Consider the following 16,124-nt stretch of genomic DNA (forward strand, 5'->3'; position numbering starts at 1 on the left):
AAATAGCCAGAACTGGAATTGTGCAAGACCCTGAGATTAAACTCTGCACTGCAAAATTGGTCAATAAAGGTAAATAGTAACTATAACTTTATTTATATTTTTTCCTTACTGTTATTTGCAATTTTATATTGCTATTATTAATAACAGGCACCAGGAAAAGTAGTAGATATGGACACAGAAGATAAGAATTTCAATCATGATTCTATCACAATCTAAACATGTAGGTAAAGTGTATTTACCCTTCTGAGCCTTGGTTTCCTTCTCTGTAAAACAGAAATGGCATGAAGTCTCTATTCTTTCCTTCTCAGGTTACTATGGAGATCATATGAGAGAATGTTTCAAACAGTACAAATTTGTTAGGAAAAATCAATTATTATTATTTTATTGATTGATTGATTGATTCATTTATATATATATATATATTTTTTTTTGCTAATGCAGTTATAGAAAATCAGCCTGATGCTAAGGGAATAGCATTGGCATTAATGTAAGATGGAATCTAGATGGGGAGAGGGAAGTTCTGTCTGTATCTGGAAATAGTGTTTTCCTCATTCCTCCACTACTGTATTACTTACTCTCTGCTATCAGGATCACTTGAATCACTTTCTCTATCTTTTTCCCTAAGATTCAATGGATTATTATTTTTAATATGTAGCTCAGATTTGATCTGTCTCTCATAGAACAAAATTATAATATTTTATTATGTTTTTTTGAGAATTTCACACTGACATACAATATTTTTTAATCATATTTACCCTCCCTCTCCCTGTAACTTTTTCCAGATACCTCCATCCTCTCACCCCTTCCAAATTTGATTCCTCTCTTTTGTTTTTATAAAACCAACTGAATTTGACTCCTGTTTCTGATATACTCATGAGTTTGGAGGTCATCTACTAGAATATGTTTGCCACACCAGGGTTCACACTGTAAAGAAAACTGACTCTCTGGAGACGTCCCTAGTAGCCATTGTTTGTCAGTATCTCCTCAGCTGGGTGTGTGCTTCCATACCTGTCCTCTCTCTCCTGGAATAGAAGGTTGACTAGCTTGATCTTACCCAGGTATGATGCATACAACCACAGCTGTGGGCTCACGAGTGTAACCATCTTTCAATGTCCAGAAGCCACTGTGTTGCTCTTATAATCTTTCCATTTCTTCTGCAATAGTCTCTGCACCCTGAAAAGAGGAAATATGAAACCATAGGTGCCTATTCTCTATACTTTTATTACTTTTGAGTTTCTGTGTAAACTGTTATCCATTGAGCAAATAAACTACTCTAGTGATATCTGAGAACTATGTTAATCATATGTATAGAAAAATAGACCAGAGGGCAGTTTAATTCTATTTCTGTTTAACAAAGTGATAGAAGCAGGTTCATCCTTTGGCCCAGTAAGCTTCCCAACCATGGATCTGAGGATCTGAGTACCAGGCATATGCTTCCTCCTGTGGTGACCCTAAATCCAATCAGGAAGTAGTTGGTTACCCTGTAATATTCATATCATTATTGCACCAATGAGCCTATTTTTCCAGGCCAGTTGTTATTTTAGCTTATAGGATTCATATCTAGGTAATGACTGCTGATGAGTGCCACCCCCCAGCACCCTACATAGAACCTTTTGGTATCCTGAAAGGTAGCCATCAGGTTGGAGGCTTCCTGATCAAACTAACTTGATTTCTCAGTGTTCTGTGCCCAAAGTGTATATGCAATAGGGTCTTAACATCAAATTGTCATGGAAAGCTAAGAGTAGCAATAGACAGTGTTATTTTGGGGTAGCAAGACATCTCTGACTACGTGGCAGTGGGCCTTTTATTTGGTAACCTATGGCTTCTGGGAGGAACCATATTCCTTGTATATGGTAACTCCAATTAAATTATTTTATGTATTTAAGAAACTTATAAAATAATAGATCTCCATATGTTCTTTTCAAGCATCCTTAGTGTGACATTTCCCTCCTCCTAGCCTTAAGGAATAGTTATATTACAGGTGATGTGAGCCCAGGGTTCCATAGAAGGAAAGAAGCAGAATGTCTAACACTTATTGACCCCTGCTTGTTTTGGATACTATATGCCATCTAACTTAATTCTTAACCTTGTGAAAAGGCATTGTTATATATCCATTTCCCAGCTAAGAAAATAGGAGTCAAGCAGAATAAGTCACTGTCCAGGTTCCCAGTGCTTGGAATTAACAGGAAAAGCCACACATCCAGGTCTTTATAATTCTAGGCCTTCTGTACTTTCTTCTACAGCATATTACATAAACTAGAATTAAGGCTTATTTTGATGGGCAGGCGAAGAAACCAGTTTGATAGAGTAGACTTGGTACATAATGTCAAAGGTGATGATTCCTGTGAAAATGATTTGGGCCTAGCTTAAAAGTGATCTTGAACCTTTGTTGAGAAGTATGAACTTTATCGGGTACATTTTAGAGCTACTGAGAAGAACTTGAAGAAAAGTCAAACTGTGTAAACTTAAGTAAATCCTAAAGCAGTATAATATAAATGGAACTTAATGCTTTTATATTTTTCCTTTAAACATTTTGCAGAAAGAAAGAAACTCAAGATATCCTAACCTTAATCAAATGTCAAGATCTACTAATGCACTAGTATTGTTACACATGTGGTTATTTTAATTTTGTCTTCATTGGGACATAGTAATTTTGTGGATTTTTTTTGTTGTTTCTTTGTTTTAAATAATTTACTTTTGTATTCACTTTACATCCTGATCAAATCCTTTTTCCCTCCTCTCTTTTCAGTCCCGCCCTTACAAATTCCTCCCCGAATTGCCCCCTACCTTTCTCCTCAGAGAAGAGGAAGCACACCTTAGCTACCACTGTTGAGACAGAGTCGTACTCTGTAGCTTAGGCTGGCCTGGAACTCACTTTGTAGATCAAGCTGGCCTTCAGCTGATGTCAATCCTTCTGCTTCAGGATCTCCTGTGTTGGGATTACAGATGAGAACTACAAAGCCCAGATTTGTGGATTCCTTTTTACTTAATATTATTTCGTATATACATTTGTCTTGACTTTGTCCAGATTCTTGTCAGTTTATATGTAATATGCATTGGTTAATTGATTGTAAGAGTAAATTGTTTGTTTAGCCTTTGTGGTTAGGGCTGACATTAAGGTATGTTTTTTGTGCCAATTGGTTTTTCTTATTTTTATCTTGGATGGGTTCCTTTGCACTTTTTTCTTCAAAGGGGATTACTGGATTTACAAGTATGAATTATTGCCTATGCACAATTTTATATTTCATCCAGATTGTTGCAGAATGCTCGATATGGGTATCTAGAGATAATAGACTAATTTATAGTGCTACCAGCAGTGTGTGAATACATCTGATTTGCCATAATCCTGTCAGGACCATTTCATAAAAAGTATATGTTTATCTCTTCCAATTAATCTGCAAGCAAGAAAAGTGGAGGTAGGAAGGTGATTTAGTATAGTATTTTAATACTGAAAAGTACTTGGGATTTTTTGAGATTTTGTTTTTTAATTTTATGTGCATATGTATGTAGATGGGCATGTGAGTGTAGTTGCCTACAGAGTTAAGAAGAGAATATTGGATTACCTGGATCTGGAGTTAAATGATTGTAAGTCTTCTGACATGTGTACAGGGGACCTAACTTGGGTCCTTAGCAAGAGCAGTAAGTACTTTCAACTGCTAAGCCTCTTCTCCAGTCTCAGGATCTGAATTTTAGTGGTGATCAATTTATTGAATTCAAGTTTCTTATCAACCACTACTGTGTAGCTGGCACTGTAGTAGACACGTTGGTTCCTAACTTAATCCCTTCAATTTATGTAAACTGGTATGTCACTACTCTTAATTATAAAGCCAAGCAAATGTAGAATTCAAAAATTCACAACAAACAAGTAATTGCACTGCCTGTTTTTGGTTTTTCTGTGCAGAGAACTTTATTGATGGTATTCAAGAGAGTAGGGAGGGCTCCCTAGGCCCCTCCTTAACGTTATTGTGGGGGTCTGGCATGGAAATTGTTAGGGAGGTGGTCAGTGTTGGGGGCCGAGTTGGGATAGGGACTCCTCAGCAACCAAGGGCCTCTCTCTTCCTCTCAGTGTCCTTGCTTGGGTGGGTGTTCCAGGGTTTCTTACTCCTTGGAGGCCATGTTGGCCATGATGTCCACCACTCTGTTGCTGTAGCCGTATTCATTGTCATACCAGGAAATGAACTTCACAAAGTTGTCATTGAGAGCAATGCCAGCCTTAGCATCAAAGGTGGATGAGTGGGATGTAATGTAAATGTAAGCTTTCTAAAGGACAGAGGCCAGAAGCATTTTAAAACAAAAAGAAAGAGCTGATGTTAGCCAAGAGGAAATGGATCCCAGAGAAAAGATGGTCCAGGCAACCCCAGTCGAGGTACCTAATAATGTTTGGTGTTCTATTTGGTTGACTAGCTGTTGTTTTCTCTTCTAGGTGATACTGACGGTTTCAGCAAAGTCCGGCCCCCAGGAGAAAAGCAAACAATCATCCGTCCTCCAGTGAGGCCCCCAGACCCTCCTTGCCGGTCCATCACTCCACAAAAGCCAGAGCCAAAGCCAGAAACCGGGTCTGGCAATGCAGATGAAATCCCATCATCCGTGTAAGTACTGTGCTTCCTCAACTGGACCTAAGGTCTGTGCTGACCACTAGATGGTGCCTTCAGGATCACCATCTCTGCTTGCTAAGTGTATACAAACACATGACTCTGAAGTATCATTCACTTCATAATCTAAGGGGACCATCCAGTGTCATCCCTGTCTGGAGTATTCCACTCATCACCCAGAGTTGGGCTATTTCACTAAAGAGAAAGACCTCTGAATTTTTTTAAATATATAATTTTTCTTAGCTGCCTTGATGTTAGTAGAGTAGAAAAATTACTTTTAGTTTTTTTTTTTTTCTTTTTTCTTTTTGTTCTAGAAATATTTGCCTTATTTTGTGTTGTTGTTACTGGTTTTCAAGTAATTTAATGAATGCCTTTTTTTCCCCCATTTAGTCATGCTTGGGGCTTTTTTTCTTTATTTCTTGCAAGGAAAAGGTACGTTTAAAAAAAATCTTCCAAAATGACTCGGGTCCTCTAAAGATCCTCTCCCAGGACAGGAGCTGAGCTGATATCCAGGCCTTTCTGGTGCCTGGCAGTAAGTTGGGGAGCCAAGAAACAAGCAGACCTAAGGACCCTGCTTTGCTTGGCCAGAGCCAACCTGATTGTCCTCTCCTCAGCCAGTGACCTGAACCCTTCTTAGCATTTTGCCTCCTGATCCTCCTTTTTCTTGTGTCTCTTACTTTCCATAGTTGTAAAATTGGGGAAAGAACAAAGCTAAATCAGCAAAGCATATTTACAAAGTGCCCTAAACCACACTTTGAAATGAAAGATTGTTTTCATTTATTTTTCAAGACAGGTCTGAATGGACCACAGACTTTGACCATTTGGATCAATAAGAAATAAAGGGTCTTGTTTGGTGCCTTGGGGTGCCTATGGCTTCTGAACCATTTAGCATTCTGATATTTGAGTTTCTCTCAAACCCTTGGCTTTTTTGCCAGCATAAGTAGGGCCTGGTATTGGTGACCTATGTGGTCCTGAAAGTCATAACCTTTTTCATTTACTCTTGGTGCTCATTTGTATTTCATTGCAACTCATTAGTCTTGGTTGGCTTCTATTTGCAGGGTGGCATCTAGGACCAGATTCTTTGAAACAGCTTCCCGGAAAACTGGAAGGTAAAAGAAACAGGAGACACAAGAGAAAGCAAATGCATTTCAAAATAAATACATCAAGAGCATCCCATCAGTTTCTGCTCTTCCCATCTCCTTTCTGTTTCTCTATAGTTCTTGTTCTCTCTCCACTCTCTCTCTTTTCCTCTCCCCTCCTTCTTCTGCAATTATTACAGAACAGCTTCTATTTCTAATCTGTGTTATGCCATTTTCTCTTACTTGTTCTTACTTGTGTCTCTAACATTCTCAGTTGCTTTCTGTATTTTTTTTCTTACCTCATGTCTTCTTCTACCGTCTCTTTTCTTAATAATTTTACAGTGCTTTTCTTCTGCTTCTCTTTCACAGACATACATTTGCACATATAAACACTGTTTTATGTGTCCATATCCTGTCCTGGTTAGGGTTCCTATTGCTGTGATGAACCACCATGAAATTGTGGGGGAAAGGGTTTAGTTGGCTTATACTTCCACATCACTCTTTGTCATCAAAGGAAGTCAGGACAGGAACCTGGAGGCAGGAACTGATACAGAGGTCATGAAAGGGTGTTGCTTACTGGCTTGTGTCTCATGGTTTGCTCAGTCTGCTTTCTTATAAAACCTAGGACCACCAGCTCTGAATGGTACCACCCACAATGGGCTGAGCCTCCTCCATCAATCACTAATTGAGAAAACACTTCACAATCTTGCCTACAGCCTAACCTATTATGGAGGTATTTTTCACTTGAGGTTTCCTCCTCTCAGATGACTCTACTGTGTATCAAATTTACATAAAACTAGCCAGCTCACATCACAAGCTATATTGGGGAAAAACTTTACACCCAATGAAGGCCTTTTTGTTTTCCTATTTTGCTTATTTAGACTCCATAATGTATAAGATAAGCTAACAAAGGCATAAAGAATATAACATTCTTGTATCTGTGGATTTGGAGTCAGTGTAAATAGTTGGCTCAATCAATGATTATCACACTGACTATTCATCTAAATGTCTTGAAAATTTGTTAAAAAAAAAAAAGAAAGAAAGAAAGAAAGAAAGAAAGAAAGAAAAAGAAAAAAAAATCCCAGATTCCTGACTTCCACTCTAGACTCTCTAAAATTGATCATTAGAGCAGGACCATTATTCTCTCCTTTTGTTCTTCCCTCCCTGGTTTCCCCTTTCCTTTTTTCCCTCTGTTCACCCTTCCTTCCATTCATTTTTTAAAGTTCTCAAATGCTGGTACAAACTGTTCAAGCCCTGGGCATTTGGGAGCATTTGGACAAAAGCTCCTGGAGGAATGATTGCTAAGCCTTCAGGGTATTTGCTTTGAGTTTGTTCTATGTGACTAATCAGACAGTTTGAAAATTGTGCTTCCTGGTAAAGAACAAGAGTGAACTCTTCCACATGGTCAGTTAAAAGCAGAGCAATGCACCTTTACCATTGGAAAGGTGCCAGAATAGGTTTGACATCCTCTTACTGAAACCATGGGAACTAATTAACTAAGATGTGATTCCATATGATGAGTTACTCTAGTGTAGCTTGGTAGCCACAGGCAGCTCTGAGCTTAGCCAAATTCAATTTAGACAGGAACTTATCACTTATTCTACTATAACAAATGAAAGTGAGGTCAAGTCACTGATTTATTTTACCAGGATCAAGAAGATAAAAGAGTTTTAGATCTAAATCTGGGGTTTGTAGCTCAGTGCTAAGTTATTTTCATAGCATACTTGCAACCTTGGGATCCATGGATTGGGGTTGGGGCAGAGAGAGACAGAGAGACAGAGACAGGGAGAGACAGGGAGAGACTGATACAGAGGCAGACAGAGAGATTGATTGATTGATTGTGATGTTACTAATCAGATTGCCATCTATGAGCATCACTACTTCCAAGCATCCTTTATCCCTTCCCAGAATAAATCATTTGAGAAATAAACACCAGAGAAATCTAGAAAAATAAACTAGAATGAACAGGAAGAATTGAGCATGTTGAAAAGAAAGCTTTTGAGAAGAGTTAATACGTAAGCTGAAGCTTGATGAACTAGAAGACAGCATAATTTGGAGGATTGGTCTGTATCTTATAGGATTTGCTGTCAAGACAGTAAGAGGGGATATTAAAGAAGCTTGAACAAAGTCTAGAAAAATTCTTAGTGCAGACTAAGTTTCATTAGGAAAACTATAGCTAAATTGATTTTGAGAACATGGAAGGATTGACAACATTGCCAGTGGGCTGGGGTTTGCCAGCCAGTGATCACGGCAGACTTAGACCAACCACATACCCAGAAGGCCTTGGTCAAAGCAGCCACTTCAGCCTATACTATTCTATCCATGCTTTTTAATCTGGGCTTCTAGAATATAGACTTAATTCTCTCTGTCCTAAAAATACACTTTGGAAGCAATGTGTAAGAATAAAATATACTTGCTTTCAATATGCCATCCTGACTACCCATAGGGTCTCCTTACTTATAGAAGCCACATAGGAAAAATATTCCTCCTACCTTGAATCCACCACATCTATTAGTATATCTATATCCTGGCTACTGAACAAGATATTACTAGTAATATGGCAAATCCCTTATTTGGTCATTGCTGCTGACTTCTGTCATCGAAAATTAAAAAAAAAAAATGCTGAGGTGTTTAACTATTGTCTTGCCCCTTTTGGTTTTCCATTTGCGTACTTGGCTGCATCCTATCATTTCAATAGCATCTGTTAGTTATTCCCTTGCCCTCTTCAACAATTAAAAACGGAAAACTCAAAGGAAAACTTACTAGAGATTTGTCAGGAAAAGAAGGGAGGAGAGAATATTTCATAAGGCAGTACAGCTTCAGAAGTGATAAGTGTTCCTCTTTGTCTATAATGTAGGAGTGAGAAGAGAAATCTTAGCTGAACATATGACTAGGAGTATGGGTTAGAGCCAGACTGCAAAGGTCTTATATAACATATTAAGGTGTTTGCTCTTTGTATTATAGTCTACTTGGGGCAGGTCATGGAAGACGTTTAAGTGGAGGTGCACATTCTGAGCTGGCTGAGTTGTAAAAAGATTACTCTGGTGGTAAAGATTGGAAGCAAGGAGACCAATTAGGAAACAGATCTTGCTGGCAAGAGTTGATGAAAGTCCTGACCTAAGGTGTTGCTGTGGGAATGGAATACAAGGACAGATTTGAGATCAGTTCAATTAGAACCTGCTGACTTTTCAAATGTGAGGCATTGTAGAAGTGCGGAGAGAGAAGTCTAACTTGGGCAATTTGGTAGATGGTACAATAATTAATCATAAAGAAACAGGTTTTCTGAGATGTTTGCTGTGCTCAGTTTCAAACAGTGACTGTGAAGACAGTGCGAGCCATTCAGGTAGAAATGCCCAGAGAGTAGTTGCCAGGATGGGGCCTATGGAGATCCAGTAATAGAACGGTTAGGTATAACTATGGTATTTTAGAACTCTAGTGTGGGGCATCTATATATACAGCGATATGAGCAGTGATAGTTTGGAGGATGAGTTATAACATTTGGTGTAGAGGAATAAGATAGTTTAGGCAAATTGTTTTAAGCAGTTTCAAGAGATGAGAGAAAAACAGAAGGCATTGGATACAGCTGTGGGAACCAGGTGTTATATGGGATTTAGGCTCTGTGATTGTTCCTTTCTCCCAGTTGTTCTCAGCTGAGTGAGTAAGGCTAATTTGGGGCTGATCTAGGCTCACCAACAGTCCAAACATAGCAGGTTTGGCTTTTAAGACAAAGAAGGATTTATCTTTTACATTGTATTTCTCCTGCCTTCTTGCCCTTCTGACCAGTAGTGATAATCATAGGATGTAAACTATGGTCTGGGCCAATTTCTCGATTGTATCCAGTCAGCCACATTCTAGTACTCAAAAATTGTTTTGGTGACTGAAAGGTTAGAATACTGAATTCTCAAAATCTGCCCATTTTAGAATGGAGCTACATGTAATAAGAGATCTGAGAAGAATGATTTCCTAATCAGAAAATTTCATTAATCAAGTGACTCCTTTGCCATGAGCCTTTTTAGTCCTAATTTCAAGGGTTTTATTGAAATTTCTTTCTTTTGCCTACAGTTCTCAAGGAAAACTTCCTGGAGATGAGAGTTGAGGCCACAGGTATGTTGTTTCCACATTACAAAACATTCTTCAAATAATTCTATTTCATGGCATCTAAGATTTTGAAGACTAGAGTATCACATAAGTCCAGAGGATGAGAACTTACTCCATGCCTCAGTCCACTACCCTAAAATGACATAGCCTTTGTGAGGTTTTGTATAATTGGAAGTTGTCCTTCCCTCCTGGTCTTCCTCAGCCACCTTATTTTCAGATTGCCTTCTGGTTGAATTCATTAGAAATCCCAGGCTGTCATTTCTTGGCCAAACATGTTTCTTTTGCTTAATCTCAATTTCTGCTTGTAAAATGAGATGGATGGACTTTCTTACCCTGACACCCTTTGAGCCTGTACAGAAAGTAGTGACTTCCCTTTTGATAGTATAACAAATGTCAAGGTGTCTGTAGTGGGATTTCATTCCTTCAGACCAAGTCACTATTTCGGTCCTTCCTACCTGAACCATCATCTTTAAGTCCTTTATATTTTTCTAGCACAAAGAACTTTCATATCCATGATCTCATTTGATCCACATCACATGCCAGGAATAAGGAGGATACTATGTGTTCTAAATCAACAAACAAAGGAACTGAAATAAGTGACTTGCTAAGGTCACAGGAGACTTGGGGGTCAGGGAAATGTCTCTTTCTGCGTAGGACTTTTGATTGCTTGGTTATCAGATCTCTGGCATGACATAAACCAATATGCACATTAATGAAGTCCAAGTCTCTGGAGTTTGGCTTGCCATGTGCTCCTTAGCCTTCTATTGTTTCCTGTCACTGCCAGTCCTCCATGACCTAGAGATAGATAAGCCTTTTCTTATCAGCTTTAAAAATGAAGGCCCGCTCAAAGGAATGTTGAAGATAATGAAAGGACCAGAAAGGCAGTGGCTACAAGGGTGGAGAGTGGGCCAGTAGTCTTAGAAGTCCTGCTCTCAGGAGTTTGCTTCCTCTGTTGATAGATTTTTAGGGAATCAGAGGTGGGGTCATAGGTGCAGTCTCTCCTTCTAATTTCAGCAGTTTGGGGCCTATTGCATATCGTCTGAAGTAGTAAAGTCCCTTTTCCAGGTTAGGTACCAGTTCAGGGGTAAGTAACTGGAGAGACCCTACTACTGCTCAATATCTGCTAAATATTTACCAAGGCCTAGCTAACTTCTTACTTTCTTCTTTCTCTTTTAGGTTTGAAAGGACTTGGCCTTGAGGGACCCTTTTTTGGATGGGAAAGGGTCTACTTCAAACTCTTGTGAGCTATTGGTGCTGAAGAGCAGCTCTTTCTGGCCTTGTAGGGTTCAGTGTCTGGGAACCTATAAAATAAGGAACACATGTCTTAGGCACGTGTTTGTTTCTCCTTTGTATTCTGTCTTCATCTCCTCAGAATTTCTGTTGTGAGCAATTCCTAGGACACTGGATGGCTGGATTCTCTCAAGCTCCAAGCTCTACTGAAGTGAAAATACCCACTGATCTGTATTGAAGAATAGAGCCTAGTTTCCCAATCTTCTCTGAACAGCTTGTTTCCACAAAAGTCATTGGATTCTGCATGAGTCAGGTCTAAAGACTGTTTTTAGGGGGTCTTACTCTGATCTAAAGAGTTGGGGACATTGTTTACCTTATTTGGAATGGGGGTAGGGATGTTAGCTGAATATTGGAGAATTGTATCATGTCTCTTTCCAAGGATGTGGATGCTGACTAATTCCAGATTGGTGCCCTGGTACATGTTACTGAAATCCAGAGGGGCTAAACCGCATGAATAATTCCCACCCAGTGTCCTTTCCCAGTATGGGCTTAGGAAGATAGACTTTTGTCTTTTTGCTTCCAGCCTCTGAGGACAAATCTGCTAAGCATGTTTTGCATGTCAAAGCCTAGGTCTGTCTGGATTTTCCTTCTTCCTACTTTCTCCCAATAACTTCCTTTTCAGCAATCAACAAATAAAACAGAACAGAAAACATTTCTGTTAAAAAAAAGGGGGGGGGTTCAAATGTTAGGAAAAATTAAGATTGACTGAGTCCAAAGAATTGTTGCTCTTGCTTCTATTTGCCTCCAGCTTACATGGTCTTTTATCCCACCCCCCACCCTCCACCCCCACCACTAAAAAAAAAAAATACAAGCAAACAAAGCCACAAACAAATTAAACCAGATCTTAACCAGGTGCTTATGGATTCTGGAACTCCATGATGCCCCCAAGATGACGTATACAATTCCATGAGGGTAATGCCTTTTCTGAGCAGATGGTTCATAACATTCTACTGAATTTCAAATGGGACTGCAACCCAATAAAGGTTAAGAACCACAGCCTTTGAGATAAAAGACTCTTTACAGCCCATAAAGGGTTGGATTAGAAGGAACTTTCAAAAGCATTTATACTAACAACAGCTTAGTTTACATGAAGAGCAAGTTAGTGACCACAGCAGGACAAGATCCCAGGTGTCTGCGCTCCTACATAAGGTTCTTTTTAGTACACCACATTTATCTAGGAAGGGGCCTTGTAGGTGGTGGCTTTAATGGCCCTTTTGGGAGGTATTGGCTTTTATCCTCTTTCTAGAGCCTCTCATATTTGCCAGCAAGTAGAAAATTTCAAGATGCAAGCCCCTGGTCCCTTTGATTCCTGCTGGAGTCATTGAAAGTGCACTAAAGCAAAGGCAGTGCAGTGAGGAAGGAATCTGAGGAACAGACAGTTTTGCACCCTAATGCTTCTTGCTTCTGTGCAGATGCCTGGGCCACAGCCTCCAAGGCTTTCAGGGCTCTTATTGAGCTCTACTCTTGGAGCCGTATCCTATCTGTTAATGAGTGAAAAGCAAGCATATGTGCAGAACTTGGCCACAGGAGTGGGTTACTAGGTCTTCAGATCCATGAAAGATTATAAAGACAGTTTTAATCTGGGTTTTGTGAGGGAAAATACTGCAGTAAGCACTAAAAACATAAGAATACTATTGGAAGGCAGAGAAAGACATGACAATCCCAATTGAAGAAGTGTCTAGAAACTTGGCACTGTGATTGCACTATTACATGTGAGGCATGAATGAAAACTCAGCTGGGAAAGGTGGGGGCACCAATTTTGGAGGCCAGGGAGCAGTTGGTGGGGTAGTTCTGCTCCTGCAGTTAACTCTCTTTAAAGACTGAAACAAACCATCTCCCTTTAAAAAGCAGAATGGTCTGTGGTGAAGCATACTGTTATGAAATGGGATTGGCTTGACCTGTGCATGATGCATAGGCACTTGCTCAGAAGATGTGATGGTGTGAGTGGTAACTGTGGGAAATTAGCAGCAACCCTGTCAAGTAAGTGAGAGAACTGTTAAGTCTTGGACAGTGCTAACACAAGTGCTAACACTAATTAATCACCCACTAAGTACTGGGTACTTCAAATGCCCCATTCTTCATCCCTATAACAATCATGTAAGTACTCATCATCTTGTCCAGATCAAAAGAGTACCCAGTTGCATTAAGTTACTGGTCTAGTACACAGACACCATAAATAGCAGAAATGTGATTTGCATCCAGCCTTTTTTGCCTTTGCATCCTGTGAAATTTTCACTGTGCCATTCTGAGGTAGGTATTAAATGGAGGCCACATGACTGGCAGTGGATGGACACTTGATTCCTGTGTTCCTAACAAATATAGAAAGGAAATCAGTGGGGTTGGGGGGAGGGGAAGTAGTGCAAGTCTACTTCATAAGGTTAGTAAAATATAGGATAAACTATTCTCCAGAGTTGGATTTTTTTTTTTCACTCTGGGTTTACCCATTTGGTAATATGTTTTAAAAGATCACACAACCTCACCTTGTGAAGTGAAGAATTTGTTATGATTAGTAGCTGTGAATTCTTTGCCTTCGTCATTTCTTTGAAAGACAAAGAGTTTTTCTAGGTGTTGCTGTGCTTTCTGAGTATGCCATGGTTTCATCCAGAAGGCTGGTGACATCCAGACATGCAGATTCAAGAGGAAAGTTCTCTGTGCTTCTGTGGAATTAGATGCCCTGCGGTCATATCCCTACAATGTTTTTCTGCGGTGAAAGCAAAAACCAGGTCATTTAATAAAAGACATTTCACTGGGTTTTTTCATTTCAAGTTGAAAATGAAAAGGAGGTGTTATGGAGTATCCAGCCACCACGGGGCAAAACTAAGCATTCAATTTAAATAGTAAAACTCTGTCATGTAGGGTACTTCTGAAATAATGGGCTACAATAGAGAAACATCTTTCCATGTTCAAGATGTTCCTTTATTCTGTAAGAACTACAAAAAGTAAAGGAATTAGTTCAACAACTTGTAAGATAATTGCTTTTGAGAGAACATAGATCAGTGAAGCTGTTATTAAAGTAGCAGCAGACAAGTGGCCTTGACATATTACAAGCCTACAAAAGCTTTAGAAACAACAGCAACAGAAAATCCAGACAGAAGCAAAGGAACTTGACAAGATATTTTCAATGAAGAAAATCCTTCATTTTCATAGGGAAATGCAGTACTTTATGTCAAGGACACTAATAGAGGCCTTAGAAGATTGCCTATGTGTACTGTGTGTCTGAAACCAGGGAAAAGAATGAGATCCCTGAGCCCATTCATGTGCTTCTCAAGTGTGCAGAATCTCTTGTATGAATGTCCTCCCTCTGCAGTCTCATCATGGAAGTAGTCTTTCAACATATCAGGAAGGATGGTCCACCCACTACCTACCACTTCTGCTGCCTTGTAAGACTCTAAAGAGAACCCAGCACAAAATTCTTTTTGACCTAAGAGTCTTAATTTAGTCTCCACTTTGCAACATAGCCTTGTCATTCTCTCAGGCCTCACAGCATCAGTACATGATAGCTGGCAATTCTGTCTTGTACATAAGGAAATGTGAAGCCCAGGGAGCTGAAAATGAGTTGTCCATGAGCAGAATCTAGAAATTGATTAAAAAAAATCCAGGATTGAGAACTTTACCAAACAGTCACAAAGCAGTAGTGAAAATGAGTCCCAGGGCCAGAGAGATGGCTCAGTGATTAGGAGTACGAGTTGCTCTTCCAGTTGTCCTAAGTTCAATTCCCAGCAACCACATGGCTGCTCACAACCATCTATAAATGTAGCTCCATAGGATCCAATGCCCCCATCTGTGTGCAGACAAAATGCCCATATACATCAAATTCATAAATAGATCTTTAAAAGAAAATGAATCCAAAATGTAATGAGATGTTTACAAACAGGATTAATGAAAACATAAGTATCAGCATTACATTACCTGGGGACTTGTTAGAAATGCTGATTCTTGGGATCTACCCTAGACATCTGGAATAAGAATCTGTATTTTAACAAGACCCCACACGAGATTTCTATGCACATTAAAAATTTGAGAAACACTTGCCTTTGTCTGATCTAATCTGTTGATTATCCATAACTTCCTGCTTCTTGCATTGGTTTGCACGTGGCCTGTAACTTTGCTGACAAGTGAATGAAGTTTCTCTATGTCCAAGAATAGTAGAAGGAGTCTTGGGAATAAACAGACTGAAAGTTACTTGGCAGTCAGACTGCAACAGAAGCAGTAGAAAGACAGCATATGTGGCACTTAGAACACTTCTCAGGATCTCTATGGTCAAGACTCAGCTTTGTCACTTCCTCTCCAAGATGCCAAGTACGTCATTCACATTGTCTATGTTAGTCTCAGAGGATCTTTTCAACATAAATGGGCCTTGTGATATAATGAAAATGGACACCTCTGCTGGTCTGTGGCCAGTTTAGCATCTTCATTTCACATAAGAAGATTGGGAGAAAATTTTAATCATAGCAAAGCAGCATTTACAGAAATTGCAAAAGATCAGGAGGAGCATGGTTAGTTAAATGGCTGGAAATTAGTTTTCAAATTAAAGTATGACAAAGTATGCTGAGATTCAGCTGCTGCAGGCCACGTACTCGATGAACTGATTCATATTGTAGCTAAAGCTCTTCTTGCTTGATTTAATAAAAACAACATTCCTTGCCTCAGGCCTTTTTGGGGGATGGTTTGGTGGTGGCAGGAGGAACTTTACAACCTAGGGGAATTTCCTGTTTCCCATCATCGGCTCCTTTCCTCTCCAGGTGAGTCTAATGCTGGAAAGTAACGTGAAAGTCACTGGCTACAAGGTAACTTCTTACAGCTAGAGAAACAAGCTCCGAGAGGGAAAGCTACTTGCTTAAGGCTGCACACGGTAGCCAAGGATAGAAACAAGGTGTTCAGAGCACCACCATAAAGGACTTTCCTTGGGTTATCTGTATGCCAGAGTCTAGTCTAGACACCTGCTCCCAACAGCAGGACACCCACGCAGAGGAGGAATCCCATACTTACCATCCAGGAGTTTTGTTTCTGTCAGACAAATTTTGCTTCATTTGTGTCTCACACAGCTAGCTTATCACCTAATCGA

General features: G+C 39.6%; 1 protein-coding gene across 1 annotated transcript in view; it reads left to right on the plus strand.

Annotated features, from left to right (window-relative positions):
- Ophn1 (oligophrenin 1) overlaps positions 1–15,075 on the plus strand; it is a 351,191-nt gene extending 336,116 nt beyond the window's left edge. The window contains exons 22-25 of the mRNA XM_021152888.3: positions 4,424–4,589; positions 5,651–5,701; positions 9,734–9,775; positions 10,946–15,075. Coding sequence (XP_021008547.1) covers positions 4,424–4,589; positions 5,651–5,701; positions 9,734–9,767 — 251 coding nt within the window. The 3' untranslated portion in view covers positions 9,768–9,775; positions 10,946–15,075. The remainder of the gene's footprint in view (positions 1–4,423; positions 4,590–5,650; positions 5,702–9,733; positions 9,776–10,945) is intronic.
- Positions 15,076–16,124: the final 1,049 nt, after the last annotated feature.

Source organism: Mus caroli, unplaced genomic scaffold, assembly GCF_978045245.1.
Source record: "Mus caroli unplaced genomic scaffold, Mus_caroli_1 scaffold_5, whole genome shotgun sequence".
NCBI lineage: Eukaryota > Metazoa > Chordata > Mammalia > Rodentia > Muridae > Mus > Mus caroli.